The sequence below is a fragment of the Balaenoptera ricei genome, chromosome 16 (assembly GCF_028023285.1).
Source record: "Balaenoptera ricei isolate mBalRic1 chromosome 16, mBalRic1.hap2, whole genome shotgun sequence".
Taxonomy (NCBI): domain Eukaryota; kingdom Metazoa; phylum Chordata; class Mammalia; order Artiodactyla; family Balaenopteridae; genus Balaenoptera; species Balaenoptera ricei.
In genome coordinates this window covers 29,342,686-29,359,510 of record NC_082654.1, presented here as the reverse complement: position 1 = coordinate 29,359,510, position 16,825 = coordinate 29,342,686, and the positions used below count along the sequence as shown (strand labels likewise).

At 51.8% G+C, this 16,825-nt stretch overlaps 1 protein-coding gene across 1 annotated transcript; it reads left to right on the top strand.

Moving 5' to 3' along the window:
* The first annotated feature begins 813 nt into the window (after positions 1-813).
* NKX2-3 (NK2 homeobox 3) lies at positions 814-3,413 on the top strand. The gene is made up of 2 exons (XM_059900436.1): positions 814-1,174; positions 2,677-3,413. The coding sequence occupies exons 1-2, from the start codon at positions 814-816 to the stop codon at positions 3,411-3,413; spliced, it is 1,098 nt and encodes a 365-aa protein (XP_059756419.1).
* Positions 3,414-16,825: the final 13,412 nt, after the last annotated feature.

The following is a 16,825-nucleotide window of genomic DNA, read 5'->3' as shown; positions in this document are numbered from 1 at the left end:
CTGCAAGTTCAGATGCGAGAGAGATGACTTCCGGCTAGGCGACGAGGGAGCGCTTCCTTGGAGGAGGTGGCATTTGAGCAGAGCCTCGGAGACCAGTCTTATCATGGAGACAAGGGCGGAGAAGACATTCCGAGTGGAGGGAACAGCTTGAGCAAAGTCAACAAGGCGAGAACGCACACGTCGCCCATCCATAGATATATAAAACATTCCATCTCCTTGGGGATCCAGTGCCGGGTATTTACAAGCCAGGAAGTTTTCCTGCCCCCGCAGCATCTGGAAAAACCACACTCCTGGGCTATCCTTCCTGGTAGCTGGTTCTCAGACAGGAAACCTCCCAGAACTGGCTTTGCCCGGGAAGATGCGGCCAGTCTGGGTGGGAATCGGTAGTTCGCGTAGCCCAGGCAGTGCAGCCTCGCCCGCAGCGACTAGGACTTTGCGACTTTATACTCGTCCTTGTCTATTTCTGGTAGCTCCATGGCACCCACACTCACTGGCTGCGGAGGGGCGTGGTCCACAGGATCTGGAACCAATAGAGAGGGAGGTCGAAGCGAGAGCCCCGCCCCAGACGTGACGTAAGACCCCCGGACTCAGGCTTCGCAGCCCCGGCCCCAGTCCCTTCAGTGGCTGTAACAAAACCCAGACCCCCACGTCCCGGCCAATGGAGGCGATTTAGACTGGAGCGGGACCGCGTCTGTCAAAAGCCCGACTCGGCAGCAGCGGCGGAGTCCAGAAGGAGAGCTGGAGCCGCCGCGCTGCCTCCCCGCCCCCGCCGGGATTTATTGAGTATTTGGACTGGACAATTAAGTGGCCCTGATGATGTTACCAAGCCCGGTCACCTCCACCCCTTTCTCAGTCAAAGACATTTTGAATCTGGAGCAGCAGCAGCAACAGCATTTCCACGGCGCGCACTTGCAGGCGGACTTGGAGCACCACTTCCACTCGGCGCCCTGCATGCTGGCCGCCGCTGAGGGGACGCAATTTTCTGACGGAGGGGAGGAGGACGAGGAAGAAGAGGGAGAGAAACTGTCCTATCTGAACTCACTAGCTACAGCCGACGGCCACGGGGATTCGGGGCTCTGCCCCCAGAGCTATGTCCACACGGTCCTGCGAGACTCGTGCAGTGGGCCTAAGGAACATGAAGAGGAGCCCGAGGTCCTGAGGGACCGGAGCCAAAGTGAGTAGAGGGGGAAAGGAAACGCACCTGCACATCTGGAGCAATGGCGGGGTAACCGCAAACAGCCCACAAACCTCGCCAGCACGGCTGCCCGCCCCTTTAGCCCCTGGCTGGGGTCATGCCCTGGCCCTGGTCAACGACAGCTCCGCAAAGCGCAGGTGCCTGCAAGGGAGCCAGGGCGGAGGGAGAAAGACAAGGTGACTCCGCCAACTACTCCCCCCAGAGGGGGGAGGCGATGCATCCCCGGAGGGAAGGGAAAATAGTTACTGCTGCCCTGATGGTGATAAGCAACATGGGCTCAGCTGCTGGGTGCTGACGACTCATAGTATTTTTGCTCTTCCCAAGAGCTAGAGGGGCACGAGCCTGAACTTTTCCCACTTTCTCTCTAGCGTGAGACGAGTTTTCTGAGGCCAGGGCAGCCGCTCCCTCTTCTTGGAAAAGACAGTCGAAGCAGGTTGTGTGCCTAGTGTCCGCAGGGCGCAGGAACTTCGGTAGAGTTCAGCTGGGTGGTTTCCTCACTTCTCCGCCTGGAACTCAGCGTCCTTGCACCCACGGCACCCGGCAGAGAGGGAGGGGATGGTGGGAGAGTGCGTGGGAACACAGTCCATTCCGCACTCACACCCCTGAGGCACCAGACATTTTTGAAAATTCTTAACGTTTTGCCTTGTGTCCCAGGCTGTGGGGCTTCGGGCTGAGTGAAAAACGCGCCGAACTTAGATCCTGGCTGCTCAAGTAGGACGCGAGGTGAATTGGGTAGGGAAATAGGACAACTGAATAAAGCCTCCAAGGAAGTGTTTGTTTCTGAGGAGAGAGAGCCAAAGAATCTCCTTCCCTAAGAGGAGGTTTGATGTGGTGGAAGCCAAGGCCTGTGCTCTGACAGCTCCCCTGGGCCTAAAATCAACATGGAACTGTCTAAATCAATCAAATTTCTTTTTCTCTCTAAGGTAGTACAGATGTCGTCATGCAGACATTTAGCTGTGGGCCTGTAGGCTTTTAAAAGTAAAAAACTGTCCCTGGGCAATACATGAGCGTTACACTCAGACATTTACGAGCAGGAAGATTTTCGCAGAACGCACGCATACCGGCTCCCAAATACCAACATGTCTCACACCTCCAGCTATTCATGACGGAGTGGAAGGCAAACGAGTTTGCAAATACTATAGTTATTATGGAGTTGCAAACTTCCATCCTGAAAATAATCATCAGCAGGCCGAGCCGCACATTTAATACAGGGTAATCTCTCGCAGATGCTCAAGTTCTAAATAAACGCGCACTAACTACCCCTCCCCACGGAACGTGCCTCCACCCGCCAAGGGCGTTGTGAGGGCCTTGGGCTATCGCAGGGTCCCACGGCGTCAGGAACCACAAACTTTCCCAAAAGTCCAAGCAGTTATTACCGCACACTCCGCGCTGCCACCCAAAGGGGCCACAGTGCTCCGGGACCGGAGCCGCGGTGAGACCGGGAACAATTAAAGGACGCTGTTGTTTTGCTTCTTCCGCAGAAAGCTGCCAGCTGAAGAAGCCTCTGGAGGCGGCCGGAGACTGCAAGGCAGCGGAAGAGAGCGAGAGGCCGAAGCCACGCAGCCGCCGGAAGCCGCGGGTCCTCTTCTCGCAAGCCCAGGTCTTCGAGCTGGAACGCAGGTTCAAGCAGCAGCGGTACCTGTCGGCCCCCGAGCGCGAGCACCTCGCCAGCAGCCTGAAGCTCACGTCCACGCAGGTGAAGATCTGGTTCCAGAATCGCAGGTACAAGTGTAAGAGACAGCGGCAGGACAAGTCTCTGGAGCTGGGCGCGCACGCGCCCCCGCCGCCGCCGCGCCGCGTGGCAGTGCCGGTGCTGGTGCGGGACGGCAAGCCGTGCGTCACGCCCAGCGCGCCAGCTTACGGCGCGCCCTACAGCGTGGGCGCGGGCGCCTACTCCTACAACAGCTTCCCCGCCTATGGCTATGGGAACTCGGCAGCTGCCGCCGCAGCCGCGGCTGCTGCAGCCGCCGCCGCTGCGGCCTACAGCGGCAGCTACGGCTGTGCGTACCCGGCAAGCGGTGGCGGCGGCGGCGGGGCCTCCGCGGCGGCCTCGGCCATGCAGCCCGCCTGCAGTGCGGCCGGAGGCGGCCCCTTTGTGAACGTGAGCAACCTGGGCGGCTTCGGCGGCGGCGGCGGCGGCGCGCAGCCATTACACCAGGGTGCGGCGGCCGGGGCCGCGTGCGCGCAGGGAACCTTGCAGGGCATCCGGGCCTGGTAGGGACCGGGCGGGTCATGCGGCAGCCGCCCCACCGCAGCCTGGCGCCGCGGGACTGAAGCGCGAGAAAGGCTGGATCCAAGGAAGGGCCAGGTCCCCTCGTTAAATAAAAAAAAAGAATATATATATATATATATATATATATATATATATATATATATATATATATATATATATATACACGTCTCGCTCCCCAGGGCCCCGGAGCGCAGCTCACGCGAGGCCTGGGGAAGGGGGCTCAGGGGCGAAGAGGATGCCCGGGAGTGGTCACGAAGACTGTCTCTGAGGCAGAAACGCCGGCTGGGTGCTGGGAGGACGATGGCCCCGAGCTTGGCCCCAAAAGGAGTGCGAGAGGCTGGGACTCGGGCTGCCGCTCGGTTCTCCCAGAGCAAGAAGGGCTTCTCTCCTTCGGGCTTCTCTCCCTCAGCCTTCCCGCGGCCGCCGCGAAGCGCTGGCGGAGAACTCAAGGACAAAAAAAGCATGAAGGAGAGAAAAATGGGCGTCGTGGCTTGAGAAATCCCCAGGCCCTGCCGACCCTCTGCCCCCTTTGCGGGGCCGGCGTACCACAGCACAGTCCATTTTCCTTTTCCCAACCACCTGCCTTCCGCACCAGATACCTCGGCCTGGATCTCCAGATTGTCAGGGGGGTGTAGAACTCTGCGAGAAAAACCAGCGGAGCGAGACCAAAAGTTGGGGGGCTGAACAAATCCGGGAACTGGTGGCCCACCAGAGGTGTTACCGGCTTTCCTTTCTGTTTCGTATTGTGTTCAGCACATATAATATATATATATATATATATATATATATATATATATATATATATATATATATATATATATAAAACTATATCCACACGCCATGTACACACCCGCTGCCATACACTACAGGAGTCAATAAACAAGGTGCAATATTTTCAAACCGTTGTCTGGCTACAGACTTTGTTTAGCCCACAAGAGTGGGGAGGGATCCTTTAACGGGGGCGGAGAAGGAAAAGATACGCAGGAAAAACAGTTCCCCCTGGATGGTTGCAGGCCTGGTCTCCCCTGCCTCAGCCCCTAGGCTGCAAGTCCGGTCTCCAAGGGTTTTTCATTAATTTCTCTTTACTGTTGTAGGGAGAACAGGTCGGAGACTCAGGACCTTTTGAGGTCTGGGCTTTGTAATCGCCCCAAGTTTCACCCAGATGCTTGGGCTAGTATCTGGGCCTGCGTTAGATCAAGGCCTAGACTCTGCCCCGCCTCGAGGGTCGCCAGGGTAAAGGGAAACCTCGCCCCCAGGCCCAGCCGTAGGCCGCGCGAAGGCGGCTGCATCTTCGGCCACCGCCCAGGCTTCCAGCGCGCCCGGGGGCGCTGCGCCCCGCCGCGGCCTAGTTCTCCCCCTTGGTCGCCCTCCCTTCTCCCCCGGCGGCCGCGGCTTTATGCGGCTCCTTGTCACTTGCGGAGAATGCCTGTGCGAGGCCTGTGCTGCCACACGGCCGATTGTGAGCGTGCCAAGGCGGGTGAATGGGGAGGCCTCAGCGCGCCGCGCCATTGTGGGGCCGGGCCTTGCTGAAAGGCGGCTCCGGGCCGGGAAGGTGCGGAAAGAATGGCTTTTTATTGGAGTCCCGAACAAAAGGTGTGGTAGGAAGGCGAAGTCCCCTGCGCGAACAAAAACCCCAGCGCGTCGGGATTGACGTCCCTCCCGAGCTCCCCATTGCTTCCCAGAGCGGGGGCTTTGTGCAGCAGTCTGCTCAACAGAGGGACGGAGAAATGCGCGGGGATTTTGTTCCCCACTTTTTGTGCGCTGAGGGAGGGGGCGGCAAGGGGGGACGGGGGCTGGGCGGGCAGCAGGGAGAGGCGCGCTGATTAGGCCGGGCCGGCCGGGGCGCGGAGACGTTCAGCGGGAGCCGGCGGCCTGAATGCAGGGTCATTATTGCTACAAGTTTAGCAATTTCGCCCTTACAGGAGGGGGCGGGGGCTGCTAGGTTGCTGCGGGGCAGCCGGGCTGGGGAGCTGCAGAGCCCCGGAGGAGGAGGAAGAAAAAAGAGGAGGGGAGAGAGGGAGGCAGGCAGGCAAGCGAATCCACCAAAACCCACTGACCTCCCAGGATGAGGCTTGGACGCGTCCAAAAGGGTCTAGCGGGAGGCTGGAAAGGGGGCGCCTGTGGGGCGGAGACCCGCCCTCCCCTTGCCTCTCTAGAGGCAGAAAGACCCGGGAGCCAGGCGTGAGTTAGTGCACCAGACTGCGGGTCCTTCAGCTCCTCGCCGCCAGTTCCCTCTCGCAAGCCGCACTGGAGTTGGGACACCGCCTCCCGCCACCGCTTTCACCACCGTGACGTCCCAAACCCCCTTCCTAGCGAGCCCTCCTTCTGGAGCTATTATCTTTCCTTGAGTTTCTTAGGCTAAGGGCATGGAAGGAATTCTTGCTTCCTAATACGTTTCTGCAGCCTCGGACTCATTCATTCATTCATCCATCTATTCAAAAGTATTCACTGATATTGATACTACTACTATATGTTCACTTCACTGTTCTGGCCGCTGGGGACGGTGAAAAAACCAGTGTCCGTAGGCTTAGGAAGTTTATTTGAAGGAGTGTATGTGGCGGGGAGATAGCTAACAAACGTAAAAATTAGTAGTTGATAAATTCTAAAAAATAAAGAGAACCAAGTACTGGAGGGAGGGTTCTTTTCCAGTAGGTGGTCAGAGAAAGCCACATTGAGGAGATTAGATTTAAGCCGATGCCTGAATGACAAAAAGGAAGCCAGTCCAAGCAGCGCTTTGCTGTTGCAGGCTCCATGTCTCTGCACATGTCCTCTCTTCTGTCTGGGATGCTCTAATACCCCCAATTTTCTGGTGAACTCCTACTCCTCCTTCAAGGCCAGGGTTTTTTTCCTGAACCACCCAAATGGGGGTAATCACTCCCTAATATGTGCCACCAGAGTCTTAGGTACTTTCCAAAATCACAACGTAGCGTCATGCAAAGATTTATTTGTCTCTCTTTCTCCACGTGAGGGCCTAGTGAGGTCGTAGGGGGCCAGGTTGGCATCTTTTCCCTCAAGGACAGATAATACAGCAGGAGATGATGGGGCCAGGCTCCTTAAGCACCGCTTTCCCCAATGCGGATGGCCCCTGTGGTGGGGAATTTCGCGTTGGGTGTTGGCTGCAAGGGAGATGAACAGCTAGACTCTTGGCCCACCTGGGCGGAGCCAGAACACCTAAAATCATCTGCGGAAGACGTGCAGCCTATCTCCATCCCAGAGGAAGGTCCGGCCTTGGGTACCCCGTGATGCCGCCGGGGAAACGGCTTCCCCAAGGGATTGTTGCCCCTTCCCCTACAGCTCAAAACCTAGGAAAAGAGGCTGAGAACTTGGTGATAACCTTGACAGGAAGATACAAAGTTTAGGTTTAGGGAAGACGCAGGGATAGGGAAGGGTGGGGCGGGGGTGGGGTGGAAAACTGGGAGGTATACGGTTAATCTGGGACCTGCATCTGGGACCCAATTCGACTTCCCCTACGTTCACTAGGGGATGCTGCCCTGCGCAGAGCGCTCACTTCCAAGACGGGATTTCAGCGCGTGCGCGCTAGGAACCCAAGGCTCCGGGAGCAGACGCCCTAGCTCCGCTGGGGGTTTCCTAAGTAAGCCACCCCTTTTTCTCCCTCCTGATCTGTATCCTGCTGGGCTGTGGCCTCGCAGTGCTCCCCAGCGCCGGATCCCCACCTTCCTTGCCTGGCTTCCTCCTGGCCCGAATTAATCTTCCTTCACTTTGCATCCATCCCCTCCTGTTCTGGAAAAGAGGCGTGTGATTCTCATAGAGGAAACAGAGCTGGTTCTGTGGATTGGTTCCTGCGCAGTTTGCGTGTCTTGAGATACTTAAAGCCAGTCTGGACCAGCCCCCTCCCTGCTCCCTACCCTTTTCCAGAACCTGCAATCTCTGGGTATAAATAGCTCGCATATCTTCACTGAAGGATTTCCCTACTGCTCAGTTGCTGGGGTTCCAGTGCCTTGGCTATCAGAGGGTGAAAACCCTTAACAGCTACCTCTTCCGTGAGCTCTCTCTCTAAGGGAAAAGACACTCTCCCAGGCCCAAACCACTGCTTCACTGATTGTCCTGTGAGCCAGGAGGAATTGTAAAATCCAGACAAGTCTTCTAATGACTCGTGAGACATTGAGTGGGTGAAGTAAATCGTCCCTCTGGGTTCTGGTTTCTGAGCTCTAATGCAGAGAAAGGGGATAATCCCTCCCCACCCAGTGACTGGTGTCACATTGGGCTCAAGAAGTGGGTAGGCACTACTTGTGGGGCAGGTGGAATAGGTGCTAGAAGGCCAGCACTTTTTTTTTTCTTTCTGCAGAGCCTAATCTTGAGGGGTTAAGAGGATGGACTCTGGAATCAGGCTGCCTCTATTCCAATCTCAGCGCCACCACAAACAGCAGTAAAGACCTTGAGTAAGGAGCACTCTGAACCTCAGTTTTCTTCTCTATAAAATGGGTATGCTTAATAGCACCTCTCTTGTAGGTTTTTTTTTTCTTACAGTAGAACACACAAATATTAAATGTACAAGTCAATTAATGCTCATGTGTGTAAATGCTCATGAACCAATTACCTTGGCTTTGAAAATTAAACGAGATGATCCATGTAAAAGTAGCTTAGTGCAGTGTCTGGTACGCATCAGGCATTGCATCCATGTTATAGGGCAGGCCGGTGCTAGGCGCTGTGTATAACTCAGACGCCCAGGACTGCCCTTGGGGCACTCCCAGGTGCAGATGCGCGGGGAGAGCGGGGCGGGCCCGAGGATTCGGAACCCCAACACTGTAGGCTCACGACACCACAGAGGCGGGTCGGAGCCATGGCTGGTAAGCCAAGGGCAGGGGGCACCCGGCGGGGCCTGCAAGGCTGGCAAACTTATCAGAGGCTTGGACCTTAGCAGGGTCTGGGGAATTCGACTGAAGGGGGAGGTGAAAAGAGGTTCCAGGAGGAGCCGCGAGTCCCCTCTAACCCATGCTGCAGGGAGGAAAGGGTCGGGAGGGGAAACCTAGCTCCTCTGGGCAAGGCTCCTCGGCGTCCAGCGTCCGGCGGTTCCCGGGCGCCGCCGGGGTGGGGCCGGGTGGGCGGGCTCTTGGCTGGAGAGCTTCTCGTGCAGGAGGCGGGTTGGTTCAAGGCCTCCATCGCAGCCTCCTCCTCCTCCTCCGCTTTACGGTTCAGGGCTCAGGGGGGAAGTCCCGGGCGCCTTCTCCCAACTCGAGGGGCCCGAGCCAGGGAAGAACGGCGGATTCTCGGTGACTAGAGTTCAGTGCTCTGCCGCCTCCTGCTCCGCGTGAACGGAGGGCGCCTCGGAACCGCGGGGGGCGGCGCAGGTGCTTCGGCGCCGGGCGCCGCGTCTCACACAGGCCTGGGGCGGTCAGAGCCCGCTGGGCAGGGAGCCACCGGCGAGCCCCGGGAGAGCCTGGCCAGCTCTCGGGGTGAGAGCCCAAACTGGAAGAGCCAACCGTCCTGGCAGTCGCAACCTGGACGCGGAGCCAGGCCAGCGCGCGGCGCGGAGGTAGGACGCTCCGCGGAGGGTTTGGTGAATCCATAAGGCCTCCGAGCCAAGTCCAGGGAGGCCTGGGGCGGGAGAGGGCACTGATCTCAAAAGGACGCTTGCTTTTTTGACAAAACGCTCCCGCAAAAAGCCTAGACTGTAGGTAACGTCAATAGCAGCAAAGTTTTCTAAAGGGGAGTTTAGAAAATTTATTGAAGTATGAAATACATACAGGAAAGACATAAGTGTACCTACAGTTCGCCGAATCTTCATAAACCGAACGCTCCTTGCGAACAACACCCAGATGAAAAACCAAAACAGTATCCGTCCCCCACCCCAAGTCCCCTCATGCTCCCTTTTGTCACCACCGTCACCGCCAAGGGTAACCACTATCCTGGCCAGGATAGATTGGTTTTTGCCTGGTTTGGAACATTATGTAAGTGGAATTACGTAGCGCGTAGGCTGTGTGCCTGGCTTTTTTCATTTGTGAGATTTATCTATATTCTGCCTGTCGTTGTAGATTGTTCATTTGTATTATTTTACAGTATTCTTTTGTGTGAATGTGCCACAATTGATTCATCCGTTCTGCTGTTAATGGGCGTTCGGGTAGTCTCTAGATTTGGGCTGTTGTGACTAATGTTGTTACAAACATTCTAGAACAGTATCCAGTAGAACTTTCTGCAGTAATGGAAGTGTTCTGCATCTGTGGTGTCCAGTATGGTAGCCACTAGTCACATGTGGCTGCTGAGCACTTGAACCGTGGCTGGTGTGACTGAGGAATTGGACTCTTAGTTGTCTAAAATTGTAATTAATTTAAATGTAAAGAGTCATATGTGTTGGACAGCACAGTCCTAGCATGTCTTTTGGAGACTGTAATGCACATTTGTATTCTGTACATACCTAGGAGTGCAATTGCCATGTCTTAGGGGATGAAAGTCAGCTTTAGTAGATTCTGCCAAGCAGTTTTCTAAAGTTGGTTGTACCAATTTACACTTCTGTCAGGAGCAGCACCACATGCTCCCCGATACTTAGTATTTTAATCCATTTCAGCCATTCTGGTGAATATGTAGTGAAAAGAGGCTTTTGTTCCCTTTTAAGACTATGAAAATTGACATTTCACCATAGTAAAGATGATGATGATAATGATGATGGTTGGAGGATTTCTTGGGGACTGAGAGACGTTATAGGGGTTGAAAGCTTACCCTTTATGCCACCCCACTTCTGCAGTTGGGCCTCCCACCCAATCAACCTTCTGCCCTAGGAACTGGACCAGGATTAGCAGGACACTAGGGAAGAGGCTGTAGGTTTGGAAGTGATCCATCTCCCACATCTGCTGTGACTTTTTGCCTTCTTAAAATCAGCGCCCCTCTTCCTTTACTGTTCCAATTGGAATATCCCACCAGAGGTCATGGTGAGACTGCCTGGCAGGCTACAGCCATGGCAGAGAAGCCAGGTTTTGTGCTGGCTGCAGTTTGAGTTTGCAGCTTGGCTCGGCCTTGTATAAAAAGGCAATAGCAATCCTGAGTGTGCTGCTTCACTGGCTTGCGGAGAAGCAAAGTCAGCCCTGGGAAAGCAGTAGGGCGACTCCTTACTGTGTCAGGCTGTGTGTGTGTGTGTGTGTGCGTGTGTGTGTGCGTGTTGCTTTGTAGACATGCTCTCTAATCCACAGAATAATCTTGTGAGTTTACACATGTGAAAACTGAGGCTCAGAGATGTTAAGTCATTCCCCTCAAGGCCACACAGTTAGTAAACAGTGGCAGCAACCCCAGGAGGACTTTCCACCCAATGCCACTGAGAACATTTCTGACGTTTTTTCTACCTCCCTTCCCTGGGTAAACAGAGCCCTGGCTGGTGCAGATCTTGAAATTCTGGATCAAATTAGATGTCCTCTGCTAAGTGTCCCTTTGGACGGACTCAAACCAATCATTGATGACTTGAAGTGTTTTTTTATGTTGTAATACTAGTGAAACTCACTTTGTGTGACATACGAGTTCTTGGAAAGTTGTGTGCAAAAGAGCTTTTTGCTTGTGGCGAGGGAGAAAAACTGAGTACATTTTAAGTTCATCTCTGGAATTTGTTGCTTAAAGATATCCCAAAGTGAATTATTTTGTAAAGTGAAGGATTCTTTTGAAATATGAATAATAACCTAGCATTGTTGGGTTTTCAAATAATAAACAAGCGTAAAGAGCAGCTCAAAATTGTATACAGGATTCATCAATATTTCACACGTATTTCTTCTTTCATTGAGAAGGGTTCTAATGAAAGTTTCACCTGGACCATCTTGACAGTGAGCTCTCTGAGAGGTCCACAGATTACTTCTCTATCCAGATGTTAAGTTACTAGAAACCCAGTGCCCCCAGTGGCTACTGGTTGATTCAGGCTTAACTTGGGTGTGTTTTACAGTCCCTGATCACTTGGTGAGCCTCTCACGGATGGGGCTGAAGACTCAAATGGGTTATTAGATTAAAAGACCTTTAAGTCTTGAGATTCTGTAAACTAAATGTTACATGCCTATAGATTCATAGATTTCAGCTGTGCTGGTGGGAAGGGCCTTAGAAATCACCAAAGTCCAGCTCTTTGCTGATGCTGAATCCTGCCTGGAGCATCCTGGGCAAGAAACTGTCCCACAGCTCCTGGACACCACCCATGGGAGAACCACTCACCTCTCCACTCCCGAAGTGTGGAAAGTTCTGCCTTGTGTTCATGTGGAATCTGCCTCCTGCACCTTCCATCTGCTGCTCCTCTTGTTCCCACAGATGTCTACAGCTTCTGTATGTCAATTCTTCAAATATTTGAAGCCAGCCATCGAAACCCATGTAGACCTTCTCTCCTCAGGTGAAATAGCCTCAGTTTCTTTGACTGTCCTGAACCTCCTGGTCATTCTGCAGTGGGTGTTCTCTAGCTCACCCATTTCTTCTGTGCCTGGGCTGTTCTGGTGTATTCCCCATAGGAGGCCCCCCTTCCTAAGCCTTTAAACATTTCCATCTTCCCATCCTCTTCTGAGAAGGCTGAGGCCCACTGGCAGGCTCTCCCTCATGGGTCCCGCTGTGCTCAATTTATGTTTTTATTCCTTAGTCTTCAGAGGAATAAGTATCCATTCTGTCTACAAGTAACACTTCCCCTTAAAGTCTAGATGTACTTTCTTTCCTACTTCTAGAAACAACGCTTCTTATTTTGAGTTCTGAGGTCCCCCCACTCTACAATTTAATATTCTCTACCTTCCTTCCTTTCACCCTCAAACATGTAGCAATCTCTCCATATTGTCTTCTCTTAACACTGGTGTCCCTTCCTCAAATATCTTTCCTTTCCCCTTTGGGGTCAGATTTCTGAATTTTTGTCTTGACAGCTACTTTCCTTTCCCTCAGCCTGAATGCCGCTTACCTCCCAAGTGCTGGATATTGATGCCCAGTTGGAAGTTACCTTTGTGGTCAGTTGGTTCAGCTCTTTCCCTGATGCCCGATTCCCTCCTGAGGTGTTAAAGTCCTGCCCCTCCCCCTAATTATCTGAGACTCATTCTTTGAGATCAAACTGGCTTTTCCTCCAGCTTGTGCTTTATTACCTCTCTTCAGTGTTTGGCATAATGACTTTTTTCTGGAAAGTCTGTAAAGCTTTTGACACTCTCTACTATCCTGATCATTTTCTTTCTCAAAGAGTAGTTACTCCTCTTCCTTCTCCAGCCCCGCTTATTGGAACCCTCCAAGTCTCAGTGACTTTTCTACACTCTTGCTGTCCTAAAGCTTGTCATTGCATACACACAGCATCAACTATCACTTTTATATTAAGGGTCCCTGAATCTACAGCTTTTGCTTGGTCTCCCTCTAAAGTCATATTTTCAAATGCCCAGGGGATAATTCTTCATGTACCTATACCATTGTCACCTCAAGTTCATCACCACTCCCCCAACCTACTCACACCTCAACTTCTGCCCAGGGCATCACCTCTCCTTGTTCTCTTCCCTTTGGTTGGAACCAATCAGTCAACACATTGTTTCCCTGAGAGTCTCTCTTCTCTTAGAGCAGAAGAAATGGGAGAACAAACAATGTTTGAACACCTAAACATTTCAGGCACTGGGTTCTGCATATCCTGACCTGTTTAATACTTGAACCATCCTGAAAAGTAAGTGCCATTATCTACATTTTTTAAAAATTTATTTATTTTGTTTATTTTTATTTTTGGCTGTGTTGGGTCTTCGTTGCTGTGCGTGGGCTTTCTCTGATTGCATTGAGCAGAGGCTATTCTTTGTTGTGGTGCGTGGGCTTCTCATTGCAGTGGCTTCTCTTATTGCGGAGCACGGGCTCTAGGTGCGTGAGCTTCAGTAGTTGTGGCACACGGGCTCAGTAGTTGTGGCTCGTGGGCTCTAGAGCACAGGCTCAGTAGTTGTGGCGCACGGGCTTAGTTGCTCCGCGACATGTGATCTTCCCGGACCAGGGCTCGAACCTGTGTCCCCTGCATTGGCAGGCAGATTCTTAATCACTGCGCCACTGGGGAAGCCCCTATCTACATTTTAAAGGGTTAAGAAATGATATTTGGGGACTTCCCTGGCAGTCCAGTGGTTAAGACTCTGCTCTTCCATTGCAGGGGGCACAGGTTTGATCTCTGGTCGGGGAACTAAGATCCTGCATGCCGCATGGCACGGCCAAAAAAAAAAAAGATTTTGAGGATATAGACACCTTGCTCAAGGACCCTCAGCTCTTAAGTGAAAGAATCCGGAGCTCAGATCAAGGTCTGGCTGATTCTAAAACCTAAGGACTTTACTATAGTGGCCTTCTTCTTTTTTTTTTTTTTTTTAGTTTAATTTTATTTATTTATTTTTGTCTGCATTGGGTCTTTGTTGCTGCGCGCGGGCTTTCTCTAGTTGTGGTGAGCGGGGGCTACTCTTCTTTGTGGTGCACGGGCTTCTCTTTGCAGTGGCTTCTCTTGTTGTGGAACACTGGCTCTAGGCGCGTGGGCTTTAGTAGATGTGGTACGCGGGCTCAGTAGTTGTGGCTCGCGGGCTCAATTGCTCCGTGGTATGTGGGATCTTCCTGGACCAGGGATCAAACCCGTGCATTGGCAGGCGGATTTTTAACCACTGCGCCACCAGGGAAGTCCCTATAATGGCCTTCTAACTCATCACCTGGTTTGAGCGTATCACTGATAAAGCCCATCCTCATACCAGCACCAGATTCATTTTCCCCAGATGCCTCTTAATCAAAGGTACCTACATTTTCTTAACCGCACTCTGGCTCCTTACTGTATGTAGGATCAAATGTACTCTCAAGACCACTAGTGAACCCTCATTACCATGCCTAATCAACCAAATTTCTCATTATTGTTTAGTGATCTGTACAATCTCCTTACTGTTCCTCTCCCCCAACCCCTCTGTCTACCATGCTCTTTCCTGGAGGAATATTTCAGCTCTTCCCAGTCAAACCCCTCCTAACTTGTAAGTCTGATGCCTCCCAGTTATGAAGTCTTTTCCAGCTACCGCAGCTCACAGCTGTCACATATCACATTCTCTTAATGTCGATGAAATGGCCTCACCCGCAAAATTTAGCTCTTGATCCAAGCAGTGGTTTTATTTACTGTCTCGTTATTTCCATCTTCAATTTAAAAATAAGCTCCTTGGGCTTCCCTGGTGGCGCAGTGGTTGAGAATCTGCCTGCCAATGCAGGGGACACGGGTTCGAGTCCTGGTCTGGGAAGATCCCACATGCCTCGGAGCGACTAGGCCCTTGAGCCACAATTACTGAGCCTGCGCGTCTGGAGCCTGTGCTCCGCAACAAGAGAGGCCGCGATAGTGAGAGGCCCGCGCACCGCAATGAAGAGTGGCCCCCGCTTGCCGCAACTAGAGGAAGCCCTCGCACAGAAACGAAGACCCAACACAGCCAAAAATAAAATATAAAAAATAAATAAATAAAAGAGCCTTCCCTAAATTAAAAAAAAAAAAAAGAAAGAAAAGCAGCTTCATTATTAAAAAAAAAAAAAAAAAAAATAAGCTCCTTGAGGTAAGGATCATGTCTTACGCTTCTTTTGTATTATCTACAGAGTTAGATATAAAAGAAATAATTTAGGAGAAAATGCTTAGAAAAGTATAAAGTGCAGTATAAGCAAAGTATATTATTCTTAAAATTACTAGTGTTATAAACATTGGCAAAATGTATTGGGACCAGGTTCAACAAACAGCAGAAACATGAGGAATTCAATAAATAAGTCAGACCCAGAGTTCCTCCCCCCTCCTCCCATTTAATCCTTAACAACGCCTTCCTGCTCTCTCAGACTGAACATATGAAAGGAGAGGCACCTACAATGCCCACTAGATGATGGACTTTTTCAGGGCAAGGAATACTTGTCTCATCTGTCCAGTTTTTTTTCCAGCACCTGAGTACAGTATTCAGAATATGCTGGGTGCTTGATATGTGTTTGATGAAAGAATGAACAGCTGGAGGTATGACTTGGACCAGATGTTGGTGTTGTCCTACATTTCTGCTTCTTTGGGATTCTTTTCCTGCTTCCCCACGTGGAATGAGAGAATGTCAGAGCTGGAAGGGATCAGCCCAACCTCCCATTTTAAAGATGAAAAAACAATCCCAGAGAGGAGACCATCTGTCCCCAGGTCACCCCTCCTCTTTGTGGCCTTCTGACATCCTGTCCAATCCAGTATTTCCCCCACTATAATTCACAGTCTTCCTCTTTTCAGTGTTCTGTTGCTGCACCTATATCCAGCCCTTCTTCCTCTCTTGCAAGTGCCCTTTCCCACATCCCTTCACCCAACTCTGTACTCTGCATGCCCCCAACTTGTGTTTAATATTGTACATAGTGCTCCTATGAATGTGTACAAAAAATTCCTCTGAGGTTGTGAGCATACACACTTTTAAAACGTGTGACTGTTTGGGAGGAACACAACTTCACCAGGAAGTTACAGTTCAGAATCTCTTCAGGGCCTCTCTCCAGAAGAATTTCAGAATTTCTCTGAGTCCAGAAACATATTAGGATTTTAATAGTAATAAACCACAGTCCAATTGCTTAAAGTGCCGATGATGTACTAGATATTCTAGAAGGCGCATGGCAACTCTGCAACTCCAAGGCTAGTAGCTCCATTTTACAGATGAGTAAACTGAGGTGCAGAGAGGTAAAACAACTTGCTCAAGGTCACACAGTATCAGAGCAGGAGATTGATCTGATCTATTTGCCTTCTCTAGAAAAGCCTTTGAGACACACTGACCAATTATCAGCTGCTTCACTTGGATGTCCACTTCCTCCTCAGTGGCTGCTCTTGGTGAGGTCTCTCATGTAGGAACTTCTGCCACACTTTGGCTCTATCACTGTTCCCATCGGTTTAGCATCTCTGGAGAGCTCAGAGGCAGTGCCCTGCCTGCACCCCCTAGTGGTCACAGGGGGATGTACAAGTCCTTCTGGCACTGTCTCAGTACCTCTGTCAGCACCCTCTGGTGTTGGCCAGGGACGCAAAGTCACATAGACTTAGGCTTTCAGAGGTGCACTCAATCTCCCAGGGTGGAGGGTAGGCTGTTCCTTGAGGAAGGACCCGGATTCTCCGAGTCCCCCACTCCTGATAGTCCTTTAAGGGAGACACCCCCCCATGCCTGACAGTGACCAAAATCAGTTAAGAGAGGGACTTGACAACAGCTTCAAGTTCCTCTTTAGCGAGTTAGCAAGAGCATCTGACTCAGAGTTCACATAACTCGTTCTTGGCTTCGTCCTTTGTTCACTGACATACCTATGCTTAGCATTGTGCCAAGTTCCCAAATTTGCTTATCTTACATGCCCTTGATAGGTCTCAGTCTCTCTAACCAAGAGTGTCCTCATCTGAAAATAGGGAACACCTGCCTCACCTACCTATGGGGATGTGATGAGATCAAGCCAGAGAGCAAATGTTACATGGTTGTGAGGTTTGAGAGAGTCCACCTTCCTCTTCCACTGCCATC